The sequence below is a fragment of the Zalophus californianus genome, chromosome 3 (genome assembly GCF_009762305.2).
Source record: "Zalophus californianus isolate mZalCal1 chromosome 3, mZalCal1.pri.v2, whole genome shotgun sequence".
Classification (NCBI taxonomy): domain Eukaryota; kingdom Metazoa; phylum Chordata; class Mammalia; order Carnivora; family Otariidae; genus Zalophus; species Zalophus californianus.
Genome location: NC_045597.1, coordinates 107,830,387 through 107,854,434, shown reverse-complemented (window position 1 = coordinate 107,854,434; position 24,048 = coordinate 107,830,387). Strand labels below are relative to the sequence as shown.

The 24,048-nt window shown below is 34.4% G+C and overlaps 1 protein-coding gene across 1 annotated transcript in view; it reads left to right on the top strand.

Moving 5' to 3' along the window:
- Positions 1-24,048, top strand: part of LRP1B (LDL receptor related protein 1B) — a 1,883,216-nt gene that overhangs the window by 855,383 nt on the left and 1,003,785 nt on the right. The window contains 2 exon segments of the mRNA XM_035726875.1: positions 10,063-10,182; positions 14,000-14,128. Coding sequence (XP_035582768.1) covers positions 10,063-10,182; positions 14,000-14,128 — 249 coding nt within the window.

The window sequence follows — 24,048 nt, the reverse complement described above, 5'->3', positions numbered from 1 at the left end:
TTTTCTGAGTAAACCCTTGGTTTGCAACATAGCATAAAATGGGAAAATCTCTTAGCATTGGTGCAGTACACTCTCAAGTTGTTGTTGTTACTTTGGTTTAGCTTTTGTTTATACATTTCAAAGCATATGTATATACCTTTCAAAGCATATCTCAAAGTTGTATTCCTGGTATAGATGGAGAAATATATGAGAAAACAGCATGGAAAGCAGAGCAGTAAAATCCCTTTTCCAGACAGTAAATAAGAGAATAAAAGAATATGTGTGCAGAGAAGACATGCACTCTTAATCTTCTGATGTAGAAGTAATACAGATCATGTCCACACACATTTCAGTGAGAATTAGTTATAAGGCCCTAACCAGGTGAAAGTAAAGCAAAGGTTACTCTGGCTGGATAACCGCTTCTTAGAAACATCTCAGCAGGATAGAGGGAAGAGTAAAAAAATATATATTTTTTTAAATATATAAGTATACAACTTATGTATAAATTTTATGTTATATATTAAAATTTATATATAAATTTAAAAACATATATTTTTAATCAGTTTATTTATTTTAGAGAGAGAGAGTATGTGAGAGCAAGGGGAGGGGTAAAGGGAGAAAGAATTCCAAGCAGACCCCAATGCCAAGCATGGAGCCCAATGCCAGGCTTGATCCCATGACCCGGAGACCATGACCTGAGCTGAAAGCAAGAGTGCAACACTCTACTGACTGAGCCACCCAGGCACCATGTGAAAGGTATTTATTAAACAGATAGCTATGTTTACCATATAAACTAGATGTGTTTCAGCAGGCAATTGTCTGATTAAATTACTTATTATCTATAAATGGAATAATTGCAACTACCAAAAAGGATGTTGAAGGCATATGTACACACACACAAACATTATTAAAAAGAAAAAAAGTATAATCTGTTATAAACCCCAGACTCAATTCATAGAATATTTTCTCAGAGCACATGAGAGCCTACAGCTTCCACCTCATAACAGTACATCTAAATTATAGAGAATTTTGCTTTTCCTTGTTGAAAGAGAGTAGATCCTTATACAATATTAATATGAAAAATTAAAATTATAAAATAAGTTTTTTCATGTCCATTTATTAAATAGGATGGATATATATATATATGTATTCCTTCTCAAAACTCAATAAGAAAACAAACAACCTAATAAAAAGTGGGTGAAGTTTTGAACAGACACATCACCAAAAATATGTGAAAATATATGAAAAATATATAAAAATATATGAAAAGATGTTCAATATCATTAGTCATTACGAAAAACAAATTAAAACCACAATAAGGTACCATTACATACCTAATAAAGCGACTAAAATTTAAAATTAAATTAAAAGCTGATGATAACTAGTATTGAGCAGGCCAAGCAACTGGATGATTCATATATTGGTAGTGGAAATGCAAAGTGGAAAAGCTACTTGGGAAAACAAGTTGATAGTTTCATATAAAGTAAAACATCATTTTACCATATAAACCAGAAATCTCAGATTTACTCAAATGAGATGATAACCTGCATTTACCTGAAATTGCATGTGAATGTTTAGAGCAAATTTATTCGACTCTAGAAGTGACTTAAATATCTGTCACTTGTGAAATGGGTAAATAAACTGAGATACAGTCATCCAATGGACTACTATTCAGCAATAAAAAGGAGGGAACTACTGATAAAGTAATATGGCTGAGTCTCAAATACATTATGTTAACTAAAGATGCTACAGGCTGGATGATTCCATTTCTATCACATGCTGGAGAAGGCAGAACTATTGAGATGGAAAAAGACCAGTGATTGCCAAATCTGGCAGTGAGGAAATGAACTGGCTATAGAGGGGCACCGGAAAATATCTTGGATCATGGTCCTGTTCTCTGTCTTGATGGTGCTATTGGTCCTATTGGAAAAACTACATGAGTTTTTCACAACTCACAGAACTCTACATAAAAGGAACAAATTTTACTCTACGTACATTTATACCATAACAACAAAAATAGAACTAAAAATGATAACTAAAAAAAATTGCCTTAATGTTGCATCTTTAAATATGAGAACACAAAAAAATTGAAGCCAGGACTGTGGTTTAGCACTAAGCAAAGAATTCTGAAGAAATCCACATTAGTAGTCATAAGTGGCAGCCTAATCTCTGCAAGCCAGCTCACAATGCATTTTACTAGGCCGAGGAAACAAGGGTGAGAGGATGAATGATGTGACACAAATTATCACCATTCTAAATATGTCAAGCATACGTCCTGCTGACAAGAGGGACTCTCTGGCATGGTAAGTAGCTGCATCAGCTTTTCAGTCTCCAAGTATAAAAAGTGAGTGAAATACTTTTTTAATGTGCTACATGAGGAAATGATTTTTTTTTTCCTTAGAACTATGATTATAGTTGTTGGTTAAAAGGCATTTTTGTATAAGCCAAATTCAAGGAGTGATCTGATTACTAAAATTGAGAATTAAACATTATCCCATTTTATAAAATAATGTCTCAGATAACTTACGTATTTAGAAAGTGCCTATATTTTTTGGTATTTCCAAAGAATTCATAAAAGTTCTGATTTCTTCTCAGGGCGAAACCTGTAACCCAGAAGCGCATGAATAAAATAGCACAGTTGTGTTCTCAGTGTCCTGCTAAGTCCAATACATCAATGTGAATTGTGATCAATGTGAATTGTTCAATTATAGGTCATAAGGGCAGCCAGCATAATGCTATTGACTACACCTTGGATTGAGCCAATGGCTACACATACAAGACTGCAAACAATAGTTCTCTGGCTTAGGAATATTTATATAAACTAAGCTAATCAGGGGAGAAACCTCCTAATAGTAATAACTTGTAATTTTTGGAATCTGGTTATCCACTTCAAATCACCTTTTCTACTGTCCTGTTTTTACTCTGAGGCAGGTTAGCAAAATTTATCTGTATGTGTTTCCTAAATTATAAACCTGCAAATTTTGTGTAAATGTATTCTAAATCCCAATGCTGTTAAAAAGGCATAACAACTCCTTAAGACTATGCAGATTAGCATAAGTATTTAGTAAAAATGTCTTGTTGGATTTATTAATTGGTCTGTGCTTATGTAGCAAATTAAATGTGCATGTACATTTCTTCAGAGTCTAATATTTATATTTTATAGAAACCAGTTAACCAGTATAGAAAAAAATCTTCATTTCCTATGGTTAGTATTTCCTTGTTGGAGATTTTTCATTCAGGTAAAGATTTTAGGAGAATTTACCAAAAAATAAAAGTACCTCCACCAAAAAGCATTGAACAATACACAAGTGATTTGGGGGCAAAACTAAAACTATGTCATGTAACACCCATAATTAAAGGCATGAAAGAGAAAATCATTCTATTATAGAAAAAAAAACATACCTCCAAATTGCTTGAAACTTATATAAATTATGGCAAGAATACCGACAATAGATATAACTTAAATGGTAACAGAATAAAAAATAATAATACGAAGAATGACACGTGTCAGGCACTATTTTAAGAACTTTGCATGATTTACCTCATTTAAGCCTCACAACAACCCTATGAGGTAGTTTCTATTATTTATCCCCATTTTAGACATAAGGAAAAATAAGTATAGAGAACTTAAATAATCTGCCCATCACCATGATATTATGTAAAGGCAACCCTGGTACTTCAGGGGTTGTATGCAACAATTCAAATTTTCACTCATATCAGCATCCAAATGGATGCTTACTATTTCAGGCTTCTTCCAGTTTAGGCCTGTTGGCACAAGTTTCTATGAGTCTTCTGCTGGCTTCTTGGCATCCAGAGGGCTGACAAGTAAATAAAGAGAGAGTAGGAGTTCATCAGAATGCTTGGAGCCGAGGTCAGAAAGTGGCACACGCTAATTTTGCATATATTACATTATCTAGAAACCAGATATATGGCTCCAACCAAATGCAAGTCAACGGGGAAAATTAATCTTTTTACTTGCTCCAGAAGAGGAAACAGGATTGGTGAACACTGGCTGTTTTTTGCCACACTCACATAGCCTGAAATTAGTAAAACCAGAGTTGAAGCCTAGGTACTCTAGCTCCAGTGCTTAAGGCCTTAATTATAATACTGTGCTATGACTTAGAAAAAAGAAACAAAGCGGTGAAAGAGATATGAGGTTTAGTATGAAATAATATTCTATCCTTCTAGAATTCCTGTTGCTATTTATTAGAAATACAAATCTAGAAATATATTTGTTGAATCTATCTCTGAGTTAAAAAAATGGCTTAGAAGCTTGGTGCCTCAGAGTTATCCATTACTTGCAAGCTGTTCGCTTGCATTTGATAGAGAAGATATTTTCACATTTTTATAATCTCCTATACAACTTTGAAAAAAAGCATAAAAAAGATTCCTTAAATACCACAGAATGGAGTGGGTCTGTGTTAGGAGAGTCCCCATCAGTTGAATTAGATTTGATTCCTGAAATAATAGCTCCTCTCCTTTCGTTAAAAAAAGACACTTTTCTTTTATGAAATGCTGAGAAGTACAGATCAAATACCATATTACATATCTGGATTCAGGGGCCCCTGGGTGGCTCAGTTGGTTAAGTGTCTGCCTTTGGCTCAGGTCATGATCCCAGGGTCCTAGGATGAGCCCCAGCTCCCTGCTCAGCGGGGAGCCTGCTTCTCCCTCTCCTGCTCCCCCTGCTTGTGTTTTCTCTCTCTCTCATTCTGTCAGATAAATAAAATAAAATAAAATAAAATAAAATAAAATAAAATAAAATAAAATAAAATAAAATAAAATAAAATAAAATAAAATAAAATAAAATAAAATAAAAAACATATCTGGATTCAGACTTGTGTATTTCATTACCTTAGATGCTAGTGGTTTTCCTACTTCAACCTAAGATCCAAACTAATGATAGCGTTACTAGAACCAGTGAGCATGCTTCATGTAAAGCACTCCATGAAGACTGATAATTGAAGTACAGAATTTCTGTTCTACCCAAATAAGCTTTCTAACAAAATTAATCTGATGCATTTTTAATTATCGACATAAGCATTATAGTGTTGCATGTAATTAAGCATAAATGGTAAGCAGCTCAAATAGATAACATTACAATAATTAGTATTGCTTTCCCAGAGTTAAGTCAAATTTTAAATTTTATTTTTCATGTTGTTAGTTATTCATAATTCTTCATGATCTGTTAGAAGAATCACTATCACTATGCTTTCAATCTCTGTGCACATACACATGAGTTCTCATTCGATGAATCACAAGCTGAGTTGCCCTTGTCTCTTTTGCTATTTTCAACCACTAGACCCCACCTAACACTCTAAACCATGTGTGAGGTCGAGTCTTTCATACCCAGTTTTTCCCCATTTTCTGTCCTTTTTCCTTAATTCTCCCCAACACTATCCCCATGTTGGTAACTATTTTCAGCAGGCATATTCCAGATATTTCAAGACTGGAAAGAGCAGAAAGATGAAACCACATGTGGATTTTGTACTTTGAATTGAGAGGGAAAACAAGGAATTGGGCTATAGAAATTAAATGGAAAAAAATAATACATTTAAGGTACTGAGCTAACATGCCTACTTTAAGGTACAGACTAAATAAATTAGGTCAAACCCCTAACTTTATTCTCTTTATCTCATAATAGATTTAATTCTTTTCTATGAGAAACCTTTCCTATTTCCTCTTTCTGTCCCAACCCCTTACTACTACATTCAGCTCTATCCTCTCTGTTCCACTGAAATCTTTTTTAAGGGTCTTAATTGATCCTATTATAAAATGCCATGCATTTTTTTAGGTTTCATCCAAAAATATTTCCTAAGGATTTAACATTTATTGCTCTACTTACTTCCATCAACTTTTCTTCCTCCTTAGATTTTGTGAAGCTTTTCAGCTTCTCCCATCTATATTATTTGATTATTTCTCGGTTTTCTTTGTTGATGGTTCTTCTGCTTGCCTTTCACATACAAAAGTTCTTTGGGGTTTGTTTGTATTATAAATATTCCTTATAAGGAATGATTCTTTCCTTTTCAGGCTTTAATTACTTACTTTACATCTGTGACTTCCAAAGCTACATCTCCAGTCCAGACTTCTCTTCTTAGAAAGACTCAAATTCTCAACTCTCTCCCGGCCATTCTTGTCAACATTTGAAACTAAACCGTCAAAGGCAAACTTAGTACTTTCCCCCAAACTTTTAGTCCTCCTGTTATTCCTAATTCATTTTCTTGGTACGATGAACTCACTGTCATTATGCTTTCACCAACTGTGTGGCCATCCATTCATCTAAATATTTATACTTGTGCCTTTGCCATGTCTAGTCTTTTAGATAGCTTGTCTTCATTCACGGTATTTCACTCATCTTTCTCCCTGCTATTAGGTACTAACTAACACTTCGGTCCTCAATTACTAGAAATGACTCTTATTATCATGAGAGTCAAAACAGAAAAGTCTACTTAATCAAAGAATTAATCCAACTTGATTTGGCCCCAAACAATTCCAGCCCCATTTCCTGCCACATCAAACACTGTGGTTTAACCACACGCAGTTATTTATCATTGTCTGTATTTCTTGTATGCTTTCCTGTCTTCTAATTTATTTTCTCATATTGTCTTCTTTATCTGGAAAGCACTCTCATAAATTTTGTCTACTGAACTCTTCTTATCTTTTAAATTTCAGCTTGAATTAAACTTTTTTCACAACTATTTTCCATATTATCTATGCTCGTTTTCAGTCTCTGGAGGATTCCTTCTCTTTCCAGCTCATGTCACTTGTATTTTTATTTAGCGTATGAATTTTTCTACTTTGAATTATGACCATTGTTTACATTGTTATCCTTTCCACCTAACCCCACCCACTTCCACACTCATGTTGTTAATTCCTTAATTTGTCTAAAGTAATTTTGCATGTGTAGAACCCCAGCAGAGTGTTTAGCATTGACTAGGTGCTCAATCAAAATTGAACTAAAGTAGCATATATATTCAAGGCAATTTTGGATTGATTCCACCATAATCAAACAAGATTTGACAACTCAATTACCTAATTTGAAGATGTAAATGAACTATCTTTAGGACCTACTTTAATTTAATGGACTAGAAATGACACCTGAGAGTGTTAATCCTCATCCTAGAGTTAAGCTATTTCATTGATTCATTCATCCTATAAAAATTATAAAACGCTTTACCTATAGCACACTACTAAACCTAGAATGAAAAATAAAAATAAAATGCACCATGTTTCTAACCATCACCATACTATACATTGGGAATTAGAGGCATTATTAAAAACATAGGCTCTGTAGGCAGACTGACCTTGTTTTGAATGGTAACTCTGTCATATATTTTTGCCATATAATCTTGGGATAATTATTAAGCATCAGTTCCCTCATCTGTAAAATGTAAATTACAATAATATCTGCAAGTTTGACTGTTATGGGGTTTCAAAGAGATTGCATATTTAAAGAACTTGATATATGTTAGGTTTATAATTTGTAGCTATAGATACTAGTGAGGGAAACTAAAATGTAATAACTACCATAAAGCAAAACAAAAGTGCCATAATTTCCAAGGAACCATTTAATCTGTATTTTTTATTAATAATGTGTTTTTACAGACCAACTTACTGGTCTTTTACATTACATAAATATTAACATTGTATTAGCACATAATTAATGATCAGCCAAAATTCAAGCTCACAAATCAGATATAGTTGATCAGCATATTGGTTGAATCTATGTCAAAGAAACAGAAATTTTTCTGGGTATTTCAAGGAGAAAGAAATTTAATATAAAGTATTGATTGTAATAAGAGCAGTGAAAATTAGAAGTTTATGAGAGCATACCTAGCTTTCAAGTTATGGTACTGGTAGTTATGTTCCAGTGAAGGGGACGCCATGATACTCGATGAATACACCAGTAACACATTGATAGACAGGAGACAAAGACCATGATTCCTGCCTTGAGGCACTCCAAACTTATGTGGTTGACTAGAATGGAAAGAACCCTGCAAAGGGGACTGTGAAAAAGGGAACATCAAGAGTGTAGACCTCTGGAAGCAATGCCATAAATGTGTATCAGAAAGTAGTTAACTGTCAAATATTGCTGATAGGTCAAGTAAGGTGAGGACTGAGAAAAGGTCATTGCACTTATCAACACCAAGGTCACTGAAAACATTTATGTAAGCGGTTTCTGTGGAGCAATGGAAGTGAAAGCTCGATGGAGTGGGTTTAATATAGAAACAGAGGAGAAGAACAAGGGTATGGATTATTTTTGTAAGTTTTGTTATTCAGAGGAACAGAGACATTGGGCAAAGGTGACAAGTAGAGGAAATGAGGTCAGGGGTTTTGTTTTTAAGTTGGGGAAAAGTAAGAGCATGTTTGATGCTGAAAATGAGCTAATACAGGGGTCAGAAAACTATCTGTAGGGGCTATAGTAAATACTTCAGGCCTTGGGGCTCATAGGTCTCTGAGGCAACGAGTCACCTATGCCTTTGTAGTGTAAAAGCAGTCATGGGCAATATGTAAACAAATGGGCATGATTGTATTCCAAAAATTTTTAATTGTCAAAAAGAGATGGGTTCTTGTTTGATCTAGTATCAAGTATTTAAAAAAATGATAATGAGAGGAAGCAGAGAAGAGCTGAGGTGATATCCTTGAATAGGTGAGAGGGCATAGGATTCGTGCACAGGGATTGGAGTTAGACTTTGATTATGAATTCAACCAAGTTTGAGGGCGCCTGGGTGGCTCAGTCGTTAAGCATCTGCCTTCGGCTCAGGTCATGATCCCAGGGTCCTGGGATCGAGCCCCACATCAGGCTCCCTGCTCAGTGGGAAGCCTGCTTCTCCCTCTCCCACTCCCCCTGCTTGTGTTCCCTCTCTCGCTGTGTCTCTCTCTGTCAAATAAATAAATAAAATCTTTAAAAAAAAATGAATTCAACCAAGTTTGAAAAGCAAGGACAAGCATATGCAGCGGTAGGTAAATGTGAAGCATAAATCTGTGGAAAATCTCTTTTATTGCTTCATTTATCTCAGGAAAAGTAGGAAGCAAGACCATAATATGTGAGAGACCATTAGGAAAAAGACTTGGAGTTTTAAGAAGGGAAGATGCATGAAATAATTTCATGAAAGAGTTGAAAAATAATTGGGCTAAGAACATACTTTAGATAGTAAAATAGCAAATTTTCAATTTAGAATGTTCTAGCTGTTCTTTTCCACATGGGACCATTCATATACTTTTATGATTTTTTTTTTCTGAAGCATCAGCTAAACTTGTAGCATTATCAACATATTTTGAATCATTTAACCTTAATCTTCAAAACCCTTATTTTTCTCCCCAGGGGAAAAAAGAGATTGCTGCAATCCGTTAATACCTCTATTTTCAGACAGCAAAATCGGTCACACATTTTATCCATATATTTTTCTAGTTTAGCAAATCTTATTCTTGTTAGAAATTATTTGTGCAATGAATATGCTTCTGTCACTTCATCTCTGTTCCATGCATTTATCATATTGAATTCTAATCTACTCTGAGGGCTTGCTAACTTTTGCTTCAATGATATATTTGCTCTGAAAGAGTTCAGATATAATGAAATATATTATGTCCAGTATTTGTCTAATATTTTGTCACCAATGAAAGATAAATTATTGAAATGGAATATATTCACATTGATTGCTATGAAGGTTACACATGGATTGTAAATCAAAACAAGTCCTTAAAAGATAGAAAATCAATTAATGTGTCAGGTAAGAAATGCGTAAATGTTGAAATCAACAACTGAGTTGACATTTTTCCTCTTGAAATAATTTAATTTACCAGAATTTGAAAAGATTTGTGACTTTGAACATACATAATAAGCTAAAAGTGAAAGACTGAACATCTGAAATTTTGTTAACAATACTTCAAACAAATACAAGCCAACATATTTTAGAGGGAATAGTTGTCTGTTTTCTCAACCAATCACAGAAATTTTCAAGGAGACCAATCAGAACTATATTCTTGAGGTTATGCCCTGAGTAAATATTAACAATATTTAAATTTAAATAGGACGCAATGTGTGCACAGTTATCTTGACATAGTGTCTTTGTTTTTCTTCTCCAGAACTATTACCCAATTGCCAGCAGTTGAATTGTCAGTATAGATGTGCAATGGTCAGAAATAGTACAAGATGTTACTGTGAGGATGGATTTGAAGTAAAAGAAGATGGAAAAAGCTGTAGAGGTAAGTGTGACATATGATTCTATTCATTTATTTTTTTTTTACAAAACCTTAGTTAACAAATTAATCAAGTATCTTTAAGCACCTACCATGTGCTTCCCACAGTGTTTATGCTAACATTTTTTTGTTTCTTGAGATTTAAAAGATGATACTACTACATAAGTCATATACATAAACATAACAGATATGCATTTTTACCAATCAGTTTTCAATTCATATTTCAATAATGTCAAATATGGGAAATGTCAACAATGGGAAGCGGTTTGGGTTAACCATGAAATCACTGGATTTAACGGTTTTAATTTCCTAGATGTTTTCTAACAGTTATATAGCTGTAGGGTAGTAGACATTTGTTATTAACTAAGTTGGGTTAATAATATCATGCAATGTTCTTTACAATTTTTCCATTTTTTGCATTGGTAATTCTGGCAGTTGGCATTTTACCAACAGCAATAATGAACATAAACATATTTATGTGTATTTTTAATGTCTTAATTCTTGCTTCTGTGAATGTTCCACAGCACATGTTTACTCTCTGAAATGACTCCACTCTGCCATACTGAACAATTCTAGGTTACTTCTTCATTCTATTAACTTCTATTATATATGTATATGTTAGTGTATGTATATAAATCTGATATATCCTTACATCATTTTATATAGTATTTAGAATCTTTATATAGAAAACATAAAATATAGAATCTATATATAAAATCAAAGAATATCTGCATTGCTAGAGCCACTAATAAACAGACTATTTTACAAAAAAAAATTGGTACTTTGCCAATTGCTTTAAACCTTTGCTTTAATATTATCACTTTTACCTAGAAACAGAATCTTAAAGTTGAAAGAGTCCTCGGAGAGAATATTGTTCAAAATTCTAATGACAGAAGTGAGAGAAGCGAGACCCTGAGAAATTAAGTGATTTACTTAAGTCCTACACATCTTCTTAGCAATAGAATTGGGACTAAAACTCAGGTCTGCAGAGTCCACTTATTCTTGTCTTGGAAAGGTTCACTGCTTTTTAATGTACATCTGGGGCTTGAATTTTTCATTTGTTATTTGTTTGTTTTCTGCACAATACAAATATTATAGGAACATTTATTATTAAATGTTAGTTATACTTGGAGACTATTTAATCTGACAATAGGTGGACAAAATTGGTATATTTATTTGATTCACACCAACTTTAAACCAACATTTAAAAATCAGAACATTGCACACAAAAGTTCAGACTATCTGAAAAAAAATCAGAAGATCTGGCAACATTAGACACCTTATAAGCACAAAAGTCAGCCATATATGAATAGTACTTCTGCATGCATGCACACGTGCATGCAATTTCCAGTTCAAAACAGTTCTTTCCATTCACACAGGGGAGGCTAATATTACCTATACAGCATCTTTACCCTTTTGCTACAACTGAGTCCTATAGGAGTCAGGATTTTCAGCTCCTTTTGCATGGATCTCTTTCTCCTCAACCTCTTAATTATATCCATAAAAATAATCATAATCAATATCTTCTTTTGAACATTAATAAGGAATTACACATCAATCAGTATGGAAGGTCATATCTGAAAGAGGAGCTCTTTTTACTTTCTCTGCGCCCCTGGATGGCCAGATATGAGCATCATTTATCTTTCCTGAAGCCATATATCCAGGGTATTTTCTGTCCTTAGAGGGAGAAAGAAGGCAGCATTATAAGTTATGACATGCCTATTCCTTTGTGGCCAATTTTGTGGAGTTACATGAATGTCATAGCAGTGCATTCTGGCTAAAAAGAACAACAACAAAAAATCATTACTCATATTGCTCTCCTGGATAGCATAATCATGTCAGAAAAGCTAAAATAAGAATCAATAAAATTAAGGTTGAAAAAAAATCTGTGAAAATGGAGAAGAATCATTTCTGCCACTAGGGGCTGGATTTTACCAAATACAAGATTTAATTTCTTTCATTATCACTGTAAACTTAGCTTCAAAAACTATTCTTTTTATTCCCAAAGCAACTTACTTCTAACAAACCATCCACGAATGCAAGCTGTTTTATGAAGCCAAAGAAATCTGAAAAAAGTGTAAATTAATGCCATACAAATGCATAGTTTCCCAATTTAAATGGCCGCTTAACTACTCAGGAATATTTTTGCTTTTCCTTAGTAAACTCTTTTTTTTAGCATGGTGTTCAGAGAGTGGGCTGAAAGTTCCCACCCTTTAATCATGCCTTTGGTCTTTCTGGTGAGGAGCCTCTCCATTCTGGCATTATCTAGTGGCCCCACCCTGAGTCACCTCATTGGCATAGACTAAGGTATATTCCAAAACGGCTCATAAATAACAAAAGACACTCCTATTGCTCAGAAAATTGCAAGCGCTTTAGGAACTCTGTGCCAGAAACTGAGGATAAAGACCAAATACATATTTTTATTATAGCACTTATTCTTATTTTAGTATAGCACCGTTCATTTCCATCTATCCAGTCTTCACATGTTGTCTCTTCTGGTTCTTAAACATTTCAGTCCATTCTCTCTTCTCCATCTGCACTACCACTGACATAGTTCAAAATATAATGGCATTAAAATACAATTTCTCTTTTGAAATTAGCACATAACTAATTTTCCAGGATCTCTTCTCTACTTTCACCAATCCATTTTTGTGTTTGTCTTTCTTTAGGTTTAAAATATAAAGTTGATTATGTAGCTCATCTAATTAATGTTTTCCCAATGCCTACGTATAATGTACAACCCTTTACTTTAGCATACAAATTACTTCATTATCTGGCCCCAGAACTACTTTCCCAGTGCCATCTTTTATCTTCCCCCCTTATCCACCCTTATTCCGCTTGACCCCTTATACTTCTTTGAAATCCCTACTATGTCATCCCAATATCATTTCACATGCCATTTTAACTGGAATGCCCCTTTCCATCTTATCCCTTCTTATTTGAATCTGAGAAAATCCAAATCATCCTTTAAATCCAAGTCAGTATGCAGCCTTCACTTAATATTCTCCCTCTGATTCCAAGCAGGTTCACTTCTCTGTGTTTCTGTCATAAACAGAGTATGCTTCCATTATAAGGAAATGCATAGAATTAAATTTATATTTCACTAGACTTGTTTCATTTAGAGGTAGGAACCATGTGTTATGAATTTTTTTCTTTCTTCGGGGATTAATATAGTACATGGTACACAGAACAGACTGAATATACATTTGTCCAAGTTAGCTGATGTATTTTTTTATTTGTCTGGTTGGTTAAAAATTATTAAGTACTTGTTATTTATAGAGATTTGAACAAGACGCAGGAGGAAGGAGAGGGAGGATGTAAGGAAGAGAAGTAGGAATCATAGATATTAAAATAAAATTTATTAGGAAATATTTCTTTTTGACTAGTGCTTAATAGTTTTTGATCTAGTGAAGATGGTTTGTGTAGCTGGGCTCAGAACTCTCTCTGTTCGTTGAAAACCATGTTACCAGACTAATTCTTTGTTAAAATAGTGAAAAAGTCATAAACACTACAACCATTCAACAAATATTCTTTGGAGTACATTTTACATCTCTGCAAAAATATCCAAGGACTTCTAGCCTTAATATTATCTTTTAAAATCAAAGATTAGGTACGAAATTCTATCTTTTATCTCTGTAACTTTTAAAGCAACGTTGAATTTTGACCTTCACTTAGTGTGGTTTTGAAAAGACTTATTGTACTTGGTTCTTCCTTTCTAAAATAATTATCTATTTCCAAAATTTGAAAAAAAAAGTTTTCTTCTAGGAGAAAAAAAAGGCCCAACAATAAATCTGCTTAGAAATGATGCCCATTTTCCTTGTAGATCAAGATGAATGTGCTATTTATGGTGCATGCAGCCAGACCTGCATAAATACATATGGATCCTATGCCTGCAGTTGTGTGGAGGGCTACATAATGCAGCCAGACAACAGATCTTGCAAAGCTAAAAATGGTAAGTTATCATTTTTTTTTGTCCTTTTAGAATTTCTTACTTCCTTTTTGCAGTCCCTTTTCACTAGAAATATAGTAGAATACCATGGACTTGGAAGAAATAGATTTTTCCTTCATTTTAATTCACTGATCCATACCTAAAAATCCAGAGCAGTTATTTCAGTTATCACTGATCATTACAAAACTCCTTCCATTACAGGAAGTTTCTAGTTTTGGAAAACCTGTCCAAAAGAAATGGATTAATTGATTTGAATTCCCCATCTCTCTCTGGACAATGCAATAGATTCCTAACTGGTTTCTTTGAGCTCCCGCTTTCCCACCAAAATTCATACTCAGCATAATAAAGTGATCTGCTAAAATGTAAACCAAATCATGTCATTCTCTTGCTTAAAATCTCCCAATTGCTTTCACTCGTCTTAAGAATAAAATCCAAACTTCTCACAACACATGTAAGGACCTAAAGCTGTGGTATCATTTACCTTTCTGATCTCATTTACTGCTACTCTCTGTTCACCACTTACCAGCCATACTGGTTTCCATTGCTCTTATCTTGACGTCTTTCCGCTTGCTGTTTTATTTGCCTACAGTGCTTTTTCCTATGATATTCACATTCTTATTCAAGTCTTAGCTAAAATGGCAACATTCAGAATGACCTTCACTGATCATTCTGCTTAATGGTGTCTCCATCGCTATCTTATTTCCCAATTTTATTTATTTATGAATTCCTACTCAATCACTATATGATTTTCACTTTTTTTTTTTTATATCCCTACCTTTTGAAATGAACTCATTATGTATTTGCTTATCATCTGATTTCTCCAGAATAATGGAATTGTTATGAGAGTATGGAACTTGTCAGTTTTGTTTATTGTTATTTACTGAGATCTGATCATAGCCTGGAACACATGAATATTTGTGAAAGCAAGAAAGGCAGGAAGAAAGGAAGGGAACAAGGGAAGAAAAGAAAAGAAGGAATGAACTTCTCTTTCTGGTTAAAATTACTAAAATGAACGTTCCACTTTTAAGTGTTTGAATCTCATGTTTCCACTCTGTCTTCCTTTTACCTTGTCCCTGCAAATAAAGCCTATAGTTTCTACATAGCATTCAGCCTACAGTAAACACTCAGTAAGTATTGATGGTTTGCTAATGAAATAGCCTTGAGATGAGCTAGTAACAATAGGATAAAGCTAATTTTTTTTTTGTGGGCTGAATTAAGAATAATGCAAAGAGATGTTGTACATGCTATCCCATCTAGCTTCTTCTGACTTTTCTCAAATCTGGTTTCATTTTATGGATTTTCAAATTATGCTGTTTTGATAAATTAATTGAACGCCCCCCCCTTTTATTAGTGATTAGAACATTAGGCATGGGATGGGATTCTCTTTTTTGAAGCCAGATTGAGCAAAGCATTGGATTTGCTCAGCAAGCTGCCACAGCTGTCTCCCTTTACAACATAACCTCATGCTATACTTTCAACAATTTCCCTGAGATAGTGTGTTTAATTATTTACAAAACATATTTGTATACCAAATTAGAAAGAAACTCTTCTACTTCTTAGTTTATTTCTTTGAATTACTGACTCGGTTTATGAAGCTCTACTTATGTTTCAGGGGCAATCTGTGAGAAAATTTAAATCAGATTGTATGTTCATTTTCCCTACCACTGAGAGTTCTGATTTAAAATATTGATGGACTAAAGAAGTAGAAAGCTTGTTCTTTGCTGTTTCTATTGATCCACACAATAGATCGCTGTGGCTATATAGGGAGGGTATAATGTGATAAACCCTGTACAGAGGCACTTCCTCTCTTTCTACATGGAGAAGGTATCTGCCAATAGCAGAATGTAACCAGAGAGGGACGGTACATGATAATAAATGCATGTAATGCTGAATCAAGGAGATTTGATGACTCTAGAATTGATAACAGAACATATAAAAGCCTCCACCTGTTGGTGGTTGGCTTGATGACAGTATTGGCCTACAGAGTTTAAAAAATACAGTTTTTATGGGAATGTTCCTGGGGTTTGTGGTTTTAGAAAAATGAGCTGCTAGTAATGCAGTAAATGGCACAAGTCTAAAACACATACTGACTAGTTCTAAAGGTCACTTGGATATTTGAACCAATGTATTTGTACAAACTCACAAGGAAAACTATCAGTTTTGTTTTAGCTGTCTCAAATTGATAACAAATGAACCAGAGGATATTTTGGCTTCAGTTATATGTAAAATTTTATTTGATGCATCAGCCTTACATTTTTGTGGAGATTTTATCATACTATAGTTTTGCCATAACTGACGGGGGCTAGAAGAAGGTTTTAAATTAAACTACATTTGTCTTAAGGCTTTGCCATTCCCCCTTTCCATTACCTGGCTGCTTAGATTGGCCCCACTTTTTCCTTCCTCTATAATCCTATCTTACTGGCCTCTAGAACCTGACTTTTTCTCCAAGTCAAGCCAGAGTTCCGGGCGTCTCAGAAGTCGGGAGCGTGGGAAACAATGGGAGATTAGAATAGCTAGCCCAGAACAGTGTATGTGTGTAAAAGATCTATAGGCTTTAGAAAAACAGTAAAAAAGAACGAAAGAAAGAAAGAAATATCAAGCCCGAAGGATACAATGGGAAGCTAGTACTAGACTCAAGAGGAGAGCTCTGCAAAGGCCTTACTAGATGATAGATGGGAAAATAAAAAGGGTCTTAGGAGAAGTTGCCTTTTATGCGAAGGCAGAGAGAGGCAGAGTCAACTGGCTAGGAAGCTGCTTATAAATTTCAACACAGAATAATATCGTGGTTACTCCCCAACTGTTCACTCTAGAACTCGCCTGTGAGATCAATGTAACAATTGATAGTAATTAGGTAAATTAATCTAAGTTAAATGATTATCCCTCCTTTGTAACATAATGTCTAAATCCAAATAAAATTCACAAGCCTTAAGAGTACCTTTAAGAAATAACTCTAATAAGGGCGGGATTTTAGACCTCGTGGCAGATGGGGAAAGAAATTAATGTAAGGCGGGAGGCCTTTTCATTCCTGGTAATTCATGCAATGCAGACAAATTCTTTTCTTTTCTACCTTTCGTAAGATTGACCTGACTACTGAAATGTAGAATCAATCATTCAGGGTTGGGAGGAACTTAAAGGTAATCTAGTCCAACTATCCATTTGATATCAAAATAAATAATTTCCAAGTAGAAAAAAATTTAAAATGTGCATTTAAAAATAATTTTAGATAGTACTTGATAGTACCGTGTAAGAGGAGACATACTGGAATATGAATGTCATGGTGAAGTGTTCGTAACTGGAATAGGGCATGCATTAAAAGCTAATAATTTTTGAATTAAACATTAGTATTTCTCATTTGAAAAGAAGGTTTTAAAAATAATTATTAAAATATCTATATGTATCCAGTAAAAAAAACTTCCTCTCCCTCCCTCTCTCTCTCTCTCTCTCTCTCTATATATATATATATATATATTTTTTTTTTTTTTTTTGAGATTGGGGCTCTAGAGAGTTGTCAAATCTGAAAATGAAAAGTTTTTTTAATTTAATTTACCTTCTTTTAATTGATTTAGACCAATTTTGATGTAGAAATATACATTAAATATAGGCACCCAGGGCTACAAGTGGGTCTACCAGAACCTGTAAAAATGAAAGTAATGGCCAAGGGTGTCTAATTTATGAACTGTTGCCAGTTTCACTCCTGATAAATTCAGGCTCATTGGACTGTACTTTTCAGTCTCCTAACCACTTGCCACGTGACGAAGGCAAGCACTTAACCCAGTTTCTGATTCTGCAAGACCAATAGGACTCTACTGATTGCACTAAAGCAGTCCCGGAATAAAGAGCACTGAATACATATATGCTCATCTGTGTAGAGGCGCTGAAGTAAGTGGTGCCATGAGAGAGAGAGCATGTGATTCTTTGCCATGTAGCACCTAGAGAAGTGAGAGAAGAGAGACCATTAAATAACTTTAGGATTCTATTACAGTTTATACTGTGCCATTCACTGATTGGAACGATGGGGAGATCATTTAGGCAATGGAACTCTTAGGTGTAAGAAATACAAATCATAATCCCTGTATAATCCAGGGAAGTACAACCCTAGATGATGCTAGGGAATGTCTTCATACTCTTCACTGCTTTCTTTGCTGTAATTCTTAAAAAGAAAGAAAGAAAGCAAAATCTAATGTCCTATGGCTCTTACATCTAACCTCCAACTCTATTATTATCTAATGTATATGCTAAAGTTTTCTTTTAGAAGGTAAAGAAGGGCTCCTGTGTGGTTGAGGCTGTTAAGCGTCTGCCTTCAGCTCAGATCATGATCCCAGGGTCCTGGGATAGAGCCCCGCATCGGGCTCCCTCGTCCGCGGGAAGCCTGCTTCTCCCTCTCCCACTCCCCCTGCTTGTGTTCCCACTCTCGATATGTATCTCTCTGTCAAATAAATAAAATCTTAAAAAATAAAAAAGAAAAAAAGAAGGTGGAGGAATCATTCATGGTTTTCTGCCAAGGCTGGTTCTCTGGTTTTGCTTGTGGGGAGAATAAGCAGGTAGGTGCCTGTATAGAGAAGGAAGAGTTCCTTGTTTAGAGTATCATAGTACCCATAGCCACTTGAAATGTTTGGAATTCAGTAATTACAATATAATTGCCTTGCTTTATTTTTTCCTTTTTTTTTAAAGCACTCTATATTAAAATGTGAGTATTCATAGAAAGGGTGACATATTATGTCTTAGTAACCCTGGTAATTTATGAGACTGGTGGACCAGATTTTTTCCGTATACCATCTGGCTAAGAATGGCTTCCTGCAGAATGATAGGTGATTATGTCTTGACATGCGAAGATTCACTATTCATAGTTTTTACTATTTTTAGGTAGTCCAAAGGTCTAGTTCCTGCACAATTTGTCATTTTATTGAGGCATAACTGAGAATGGTATTTGATGACATGATGGTATATGAGACTGTGAGGTAGGAGTGAGCCTAGGGGACCATAACCATAGTAACCCAGATTTGCTGTTCTTTACTCAGTCAAGTATACATGAAGGAAATGATAGACACTATGGTAAACAGTAAATGGCAGAGAAGTAGCTCAGTGCCTAGAACAGAGTATGTGCTTGGTAAATGTTTGGGTTTTGTGTTTTTTTGTTTGTTTTGTTTTGTTTTAGATGCTTTAAACAATTTTGTGAACATTCAGGAAGCAGAATAGGGGACTGAGATTTTGAGAATTAGTAAAAGGAATGCCAAGAGGCTGGAAGAGATTTAAAAAAAAAAAACAAAACAGTGAGGCATTTTACTAGTCCTGTTATTCAGGACTCATGCTACCTTTGCTGTAGTATTGACATTAGAATGGCTTGGGAAGATGTGCATAATCTCCATAAATTGGCCCTCTCCACCAAGGCCCTCTTCAGATAAACATATAATCCTAGTGTGCTTACTATGCAGATACAGTTGCAGAACAAGCTACTCTTGTAGTATTGCCTAAATCAGGCAGTATTGCCTAAATCTCTGTCTAAGAGAAATACTAGAGCTTCCCAGGCTGCCTTTGAAAACCTAGCCTGGCCATTGAATATATTTCTCTATTTCCTGGACTATTCATACCCTATATCTTTTCTGGCTCTTTACTTAGCTGGAAATCACATTCCATGACAGAACAGGGCAATGATTTCTGATAGAATTTCCATGACCCAAATTAAATATCACTTATTTTCCACCCAAATACTATTAATGAGTATGTCGTGTTGAGGTATTAAGGTACTCATGAATATTCTATGTGTGTTTTGGTTTTTTTTTTTGTTTTTTTTTTCTTTTGCTAGAGGACATTATTTTCACAGTCTAGCACTTTGCTTGACATCTTAAACAGAGAACGTAACCATGGTGTCTTGTGTCATGACACCTTTGATTTATCGAGAGTGTAAGAAAATATCAGACACAGAAAAAAATGCATGTCTTCCATTTGCTTTACTACTTAACATCATAACTTCAATCTAGCTGAGGACTTCTTTGTATGGGTATAAAAAATCCCATGGCCACATTTATAGGCTCTAGACTTGACAATTGATAAAATTTATTTTTACAAATGGCACAACATATAGGTATAAATTTCTATCACACTATTTAACTTTTGTAGAGTAGCTATAGAACTATTAATTAAATTCTCCATTTAGAATATGTGATAGATTATACATGCTCTCCAATTAACTCCCTTTTTTGGTCTCAAAATTGGACATATAATGAAAATTAAAAACAAATGAGGCACATTTAAATTCATAGAAATTACAGGTTGTTTAATTTTAAGATGAGATCAGGATATATATGTATGTGTGTGTATATATATTACTTTGTTTTGGGAAAGTAGAAGTATATAGCTATTGAAAGCCTCAGGGAAAAAATAAAGGGAAAAAGAGAATATTTTGTCCTTTCTAATAAGAATGCCTTCAAGGTATCCCCTGTATCAATAGCAATCAACAAAGAAATAACCACAGTTAGACACTCTCCGGCACTCCTCCCCCTAGAGTCCATACTTCTCCTTGACTTTGATGACTGATATTCAGCATATTCTCCTGAGTCAAGCTGCTTAGAGTCATTTTAGCCCTGAGAAAGGAAAATTCCTTGTATTGATTGCATTTTTAAATGTGTGTGAGCATTTCTTCTTAGCATGAGGACTCACAGAGCCTCCATCTGTGCTTTCTATGACAGATAACACTTGCCAAATTATTAGATAAATTATATCTTAATAGTCTTTAGAAGTTTAGAACAATATACCATCAAATTGCAAACGATATAGCTAGTAAAGTAGCTAGAAGATTGTTATATAATCACTACTGAGTACTTAGAACTAACCTGTCTTTTTAAAAGCAAAGTAGAAAATTGGAGTGTTAAATATAGGCTGTATGTTTACATCTTTGGCAGCCCTGTCAGAAAACAGTGAAATACATTAAAGCACCTTTTCCTTCCCCACCTCTAGATAATGAATTTTCATATATCTACCTCTCTTTCTCCTTATTCTAAGATGATGATTTTGTTTCATATTTACTTGAGAAAGTAGAAGTAATCAAAAGAGAACTTTCTCACCCTGAACTTTACTAAATCTACCAATCTGTCTGTATCTAGAGCTAATCACTCTGCCTTCCTCTTGTTTGAATAGAAGAATACATTGTGCTCCTATCTAAGGCCAATCCCTTCAACTCTGCATCAATCTCATCTACTCTTGCCTATTCAAGAATTAGACTCATACAGTTGTCTTCTCTGTTCCTTGAATCATCAGTATTTTGACTTCTGCTGGATCTTTCCCATGAGTACACAAGCTTGTTGTAAAGATGATGCAAAACAACTTTCTTTAAACCTCTATTCCTCTTCAGCTACCACTGCATTTTTCTTTTCCTTTTATAGAAAAACTCACAGAAAGGATTTTCTTCTTTCTCTACTTCCTCCCCTTCTGGTCTTACATTCTTATGACTCACTTACACCTCTACTGTCAGCGTTACAAGTAATCTCCACAGTTGCCTAATCACTCAGTTACCAATCCTTAGCACAATTTATCCTTGTCTCCTCTTTGAATGCTTTCCTTTTTAAAGTAGTACATTTTAGAGTTTTAGAGTTTTCCTTTTAGCTTACTGGGAAATTTTTTTCTCAGTTTATTTTGCTTCATTATCCTCATTATTTTTGGCATGACCCAGTGTTCAGTTGTTTGGACATCTCTTCCTTTATTGATTTCCTAAGTACTCTCATCTTGTATCATGACTTTAACAACACATCCTTTTCCATGTTTTTATAAAACATCTAGAGACTGAGACTCGTGAGTTTTCATCATCAGCCCTGACTTCACTGTTTCACCAAACTCGCTTAGATGTTGAAACTCAATTCAGTATCTCGTTCAGAAATTTAATAGAAATATCAAACTTTTCATGTCCCCAAATCTTAGTTCTCTCCCTTGACAGTGGTATATGTCACCTTCCACTCATTCACCCGGTTGTTCGAGCCAAAACATTGGGGTTATCCTTGACCCCATTCTTTCTCTCAAACCCTTTGATTCAAACTTTTAGGGTTATTCTGAATTGGACCACTCTCTTTAAGGAGCAGCCTGCATCCTGATTACTACTAATGCTCTACCTTTTTTCATAGAATTTATCACTGCCAAACAATATTAAATAGTATTTGTTTGCTTATTGTCTGCTTCCTTCACTAAAATGTAAGCTCTATGAAAACAGGGTTTTTATAGTTTTGTTAACTGCTATATCCCTAGCATCTAGAGCAGTGCCTGACAGAAGCTAGCCATATTCAAAAAAATATTTGTCAAATGAGTAAATAAATGTGCAAATACTAAGACAGTATTTTCTTTCTTGGGGAAAAGTTAAATGTGACTTTTTTTACAGACCCATCTTTTCGAACAGGAACTATTTCTGAATAAGAGCTATTTAAAGGCAATTTTAGAATGGTCCAACATCTATTACATTTTGAACTCAATTATTAGCAATTTATAACTTAGGTGGGCATATCTGAATTGGGGGAAAAAGTATTTCTATAGCTAACATAGTTATTGTTTCCTACAATTAGAAAGATGGTGAAGAGATTAAAAGTGGCCACCTCTCAGTAACTAATGTTAATTGACATCCCTGGACCATCTGCTACTTCTAATATTCACGCAATAACCTAAAATTTGAATGAATTATCCTCTGAGAGTTTGAAATTTACTAATATAACCCTTTAGTTATCAATTAAATTTCTTTCATTTCCTTGATTAAAAATCACAGTGCATTGTTTATTTCATTTTACTTATTGAAATTCAAATACATTATCATTCTTAAATTTGCAAATTCAGTAAAATACCTTTAGAAACATTGGAGAGTCCATATTCAAGCATCTCTCCACGTGTCATTCATTTATTGAATGCTGAACATGTGCCAAGTAAGATTTTCCAGATAATAGGGGAAATACTTCCTTGCTCTGGTAGACCAGCTCTTTAAGAACAAAAAAATTGTGAGAGCTGTTCATTTGCAAAATGAAAAAGCTTTTTTTGTGTATGCATAGCATGATATTACTGACCTTAATTGTTTTTGTAAAATCATCTTTTTTTTTCCTCAGAAACAGCATATCTCATCACTTTTCAATTATAACACTTCAAATTAAAATATACTCTAAAAGAAAATACTTGCATTTCACTAAAAAGATGTAAATAACAAAAAGTTCAAACTGTTTAGAAGTCTGTGGTTAATGCAGGTGGAGAAGTAGTTTACCTGATGAGTTTTTATGATGCCAAAGACAAGATTACAAAGCACAAAACAATACTAATAATTTGCCAACACTAAATTCAGCATCATCTCTTAAAGCTGACTCTACTTGCCTTCCTGTTTCTTTTCATAACACCATTATTCTCCCCATTACCCAACTCTAAAATTTCTGCATAATTCTGGACTTCATGTCCCTTCTTGTCTACATCATTGAGAACTTCTAATTCATTACACGAATCCATCTCTACTTAAGAACTTAACACCACCTATTTTAGATTCTTATTAGCTATTTTCTGAGAAATTAACATAGCATCTCTGTATCAGTAATCCAGATATCCAAAGCCTATGTCCACAAGTTTTTCTGAAAAAGTTTGGATTGTCTTCTTTATAATTAAAAATAAAATTAGGGCCGCCTGGGTGGCTCAGTCAGTTGGGTGTCTGCCTTCGGCTCAGGTCATGATCCCAGAGTCCTGGGATCAAATCCCGGTCAGGCTTCCTGCTCAGTGGGGTGTCTGCTTCTCCTTCTCCCTCTCCCTCTGCCTCCCCTCCTTGTTCTTGCTCTCTCTCTCTCTCAAATAAATAAATAATAAGATTGATAACAGTGTCTATTTACAAGATGTAGAACCTAGTATATTCTAAGGATTCTCTGGGGCTTACATTTCTTCTAATGATGCCTGCTTCCAATACATACATGGCCATTCTTTAT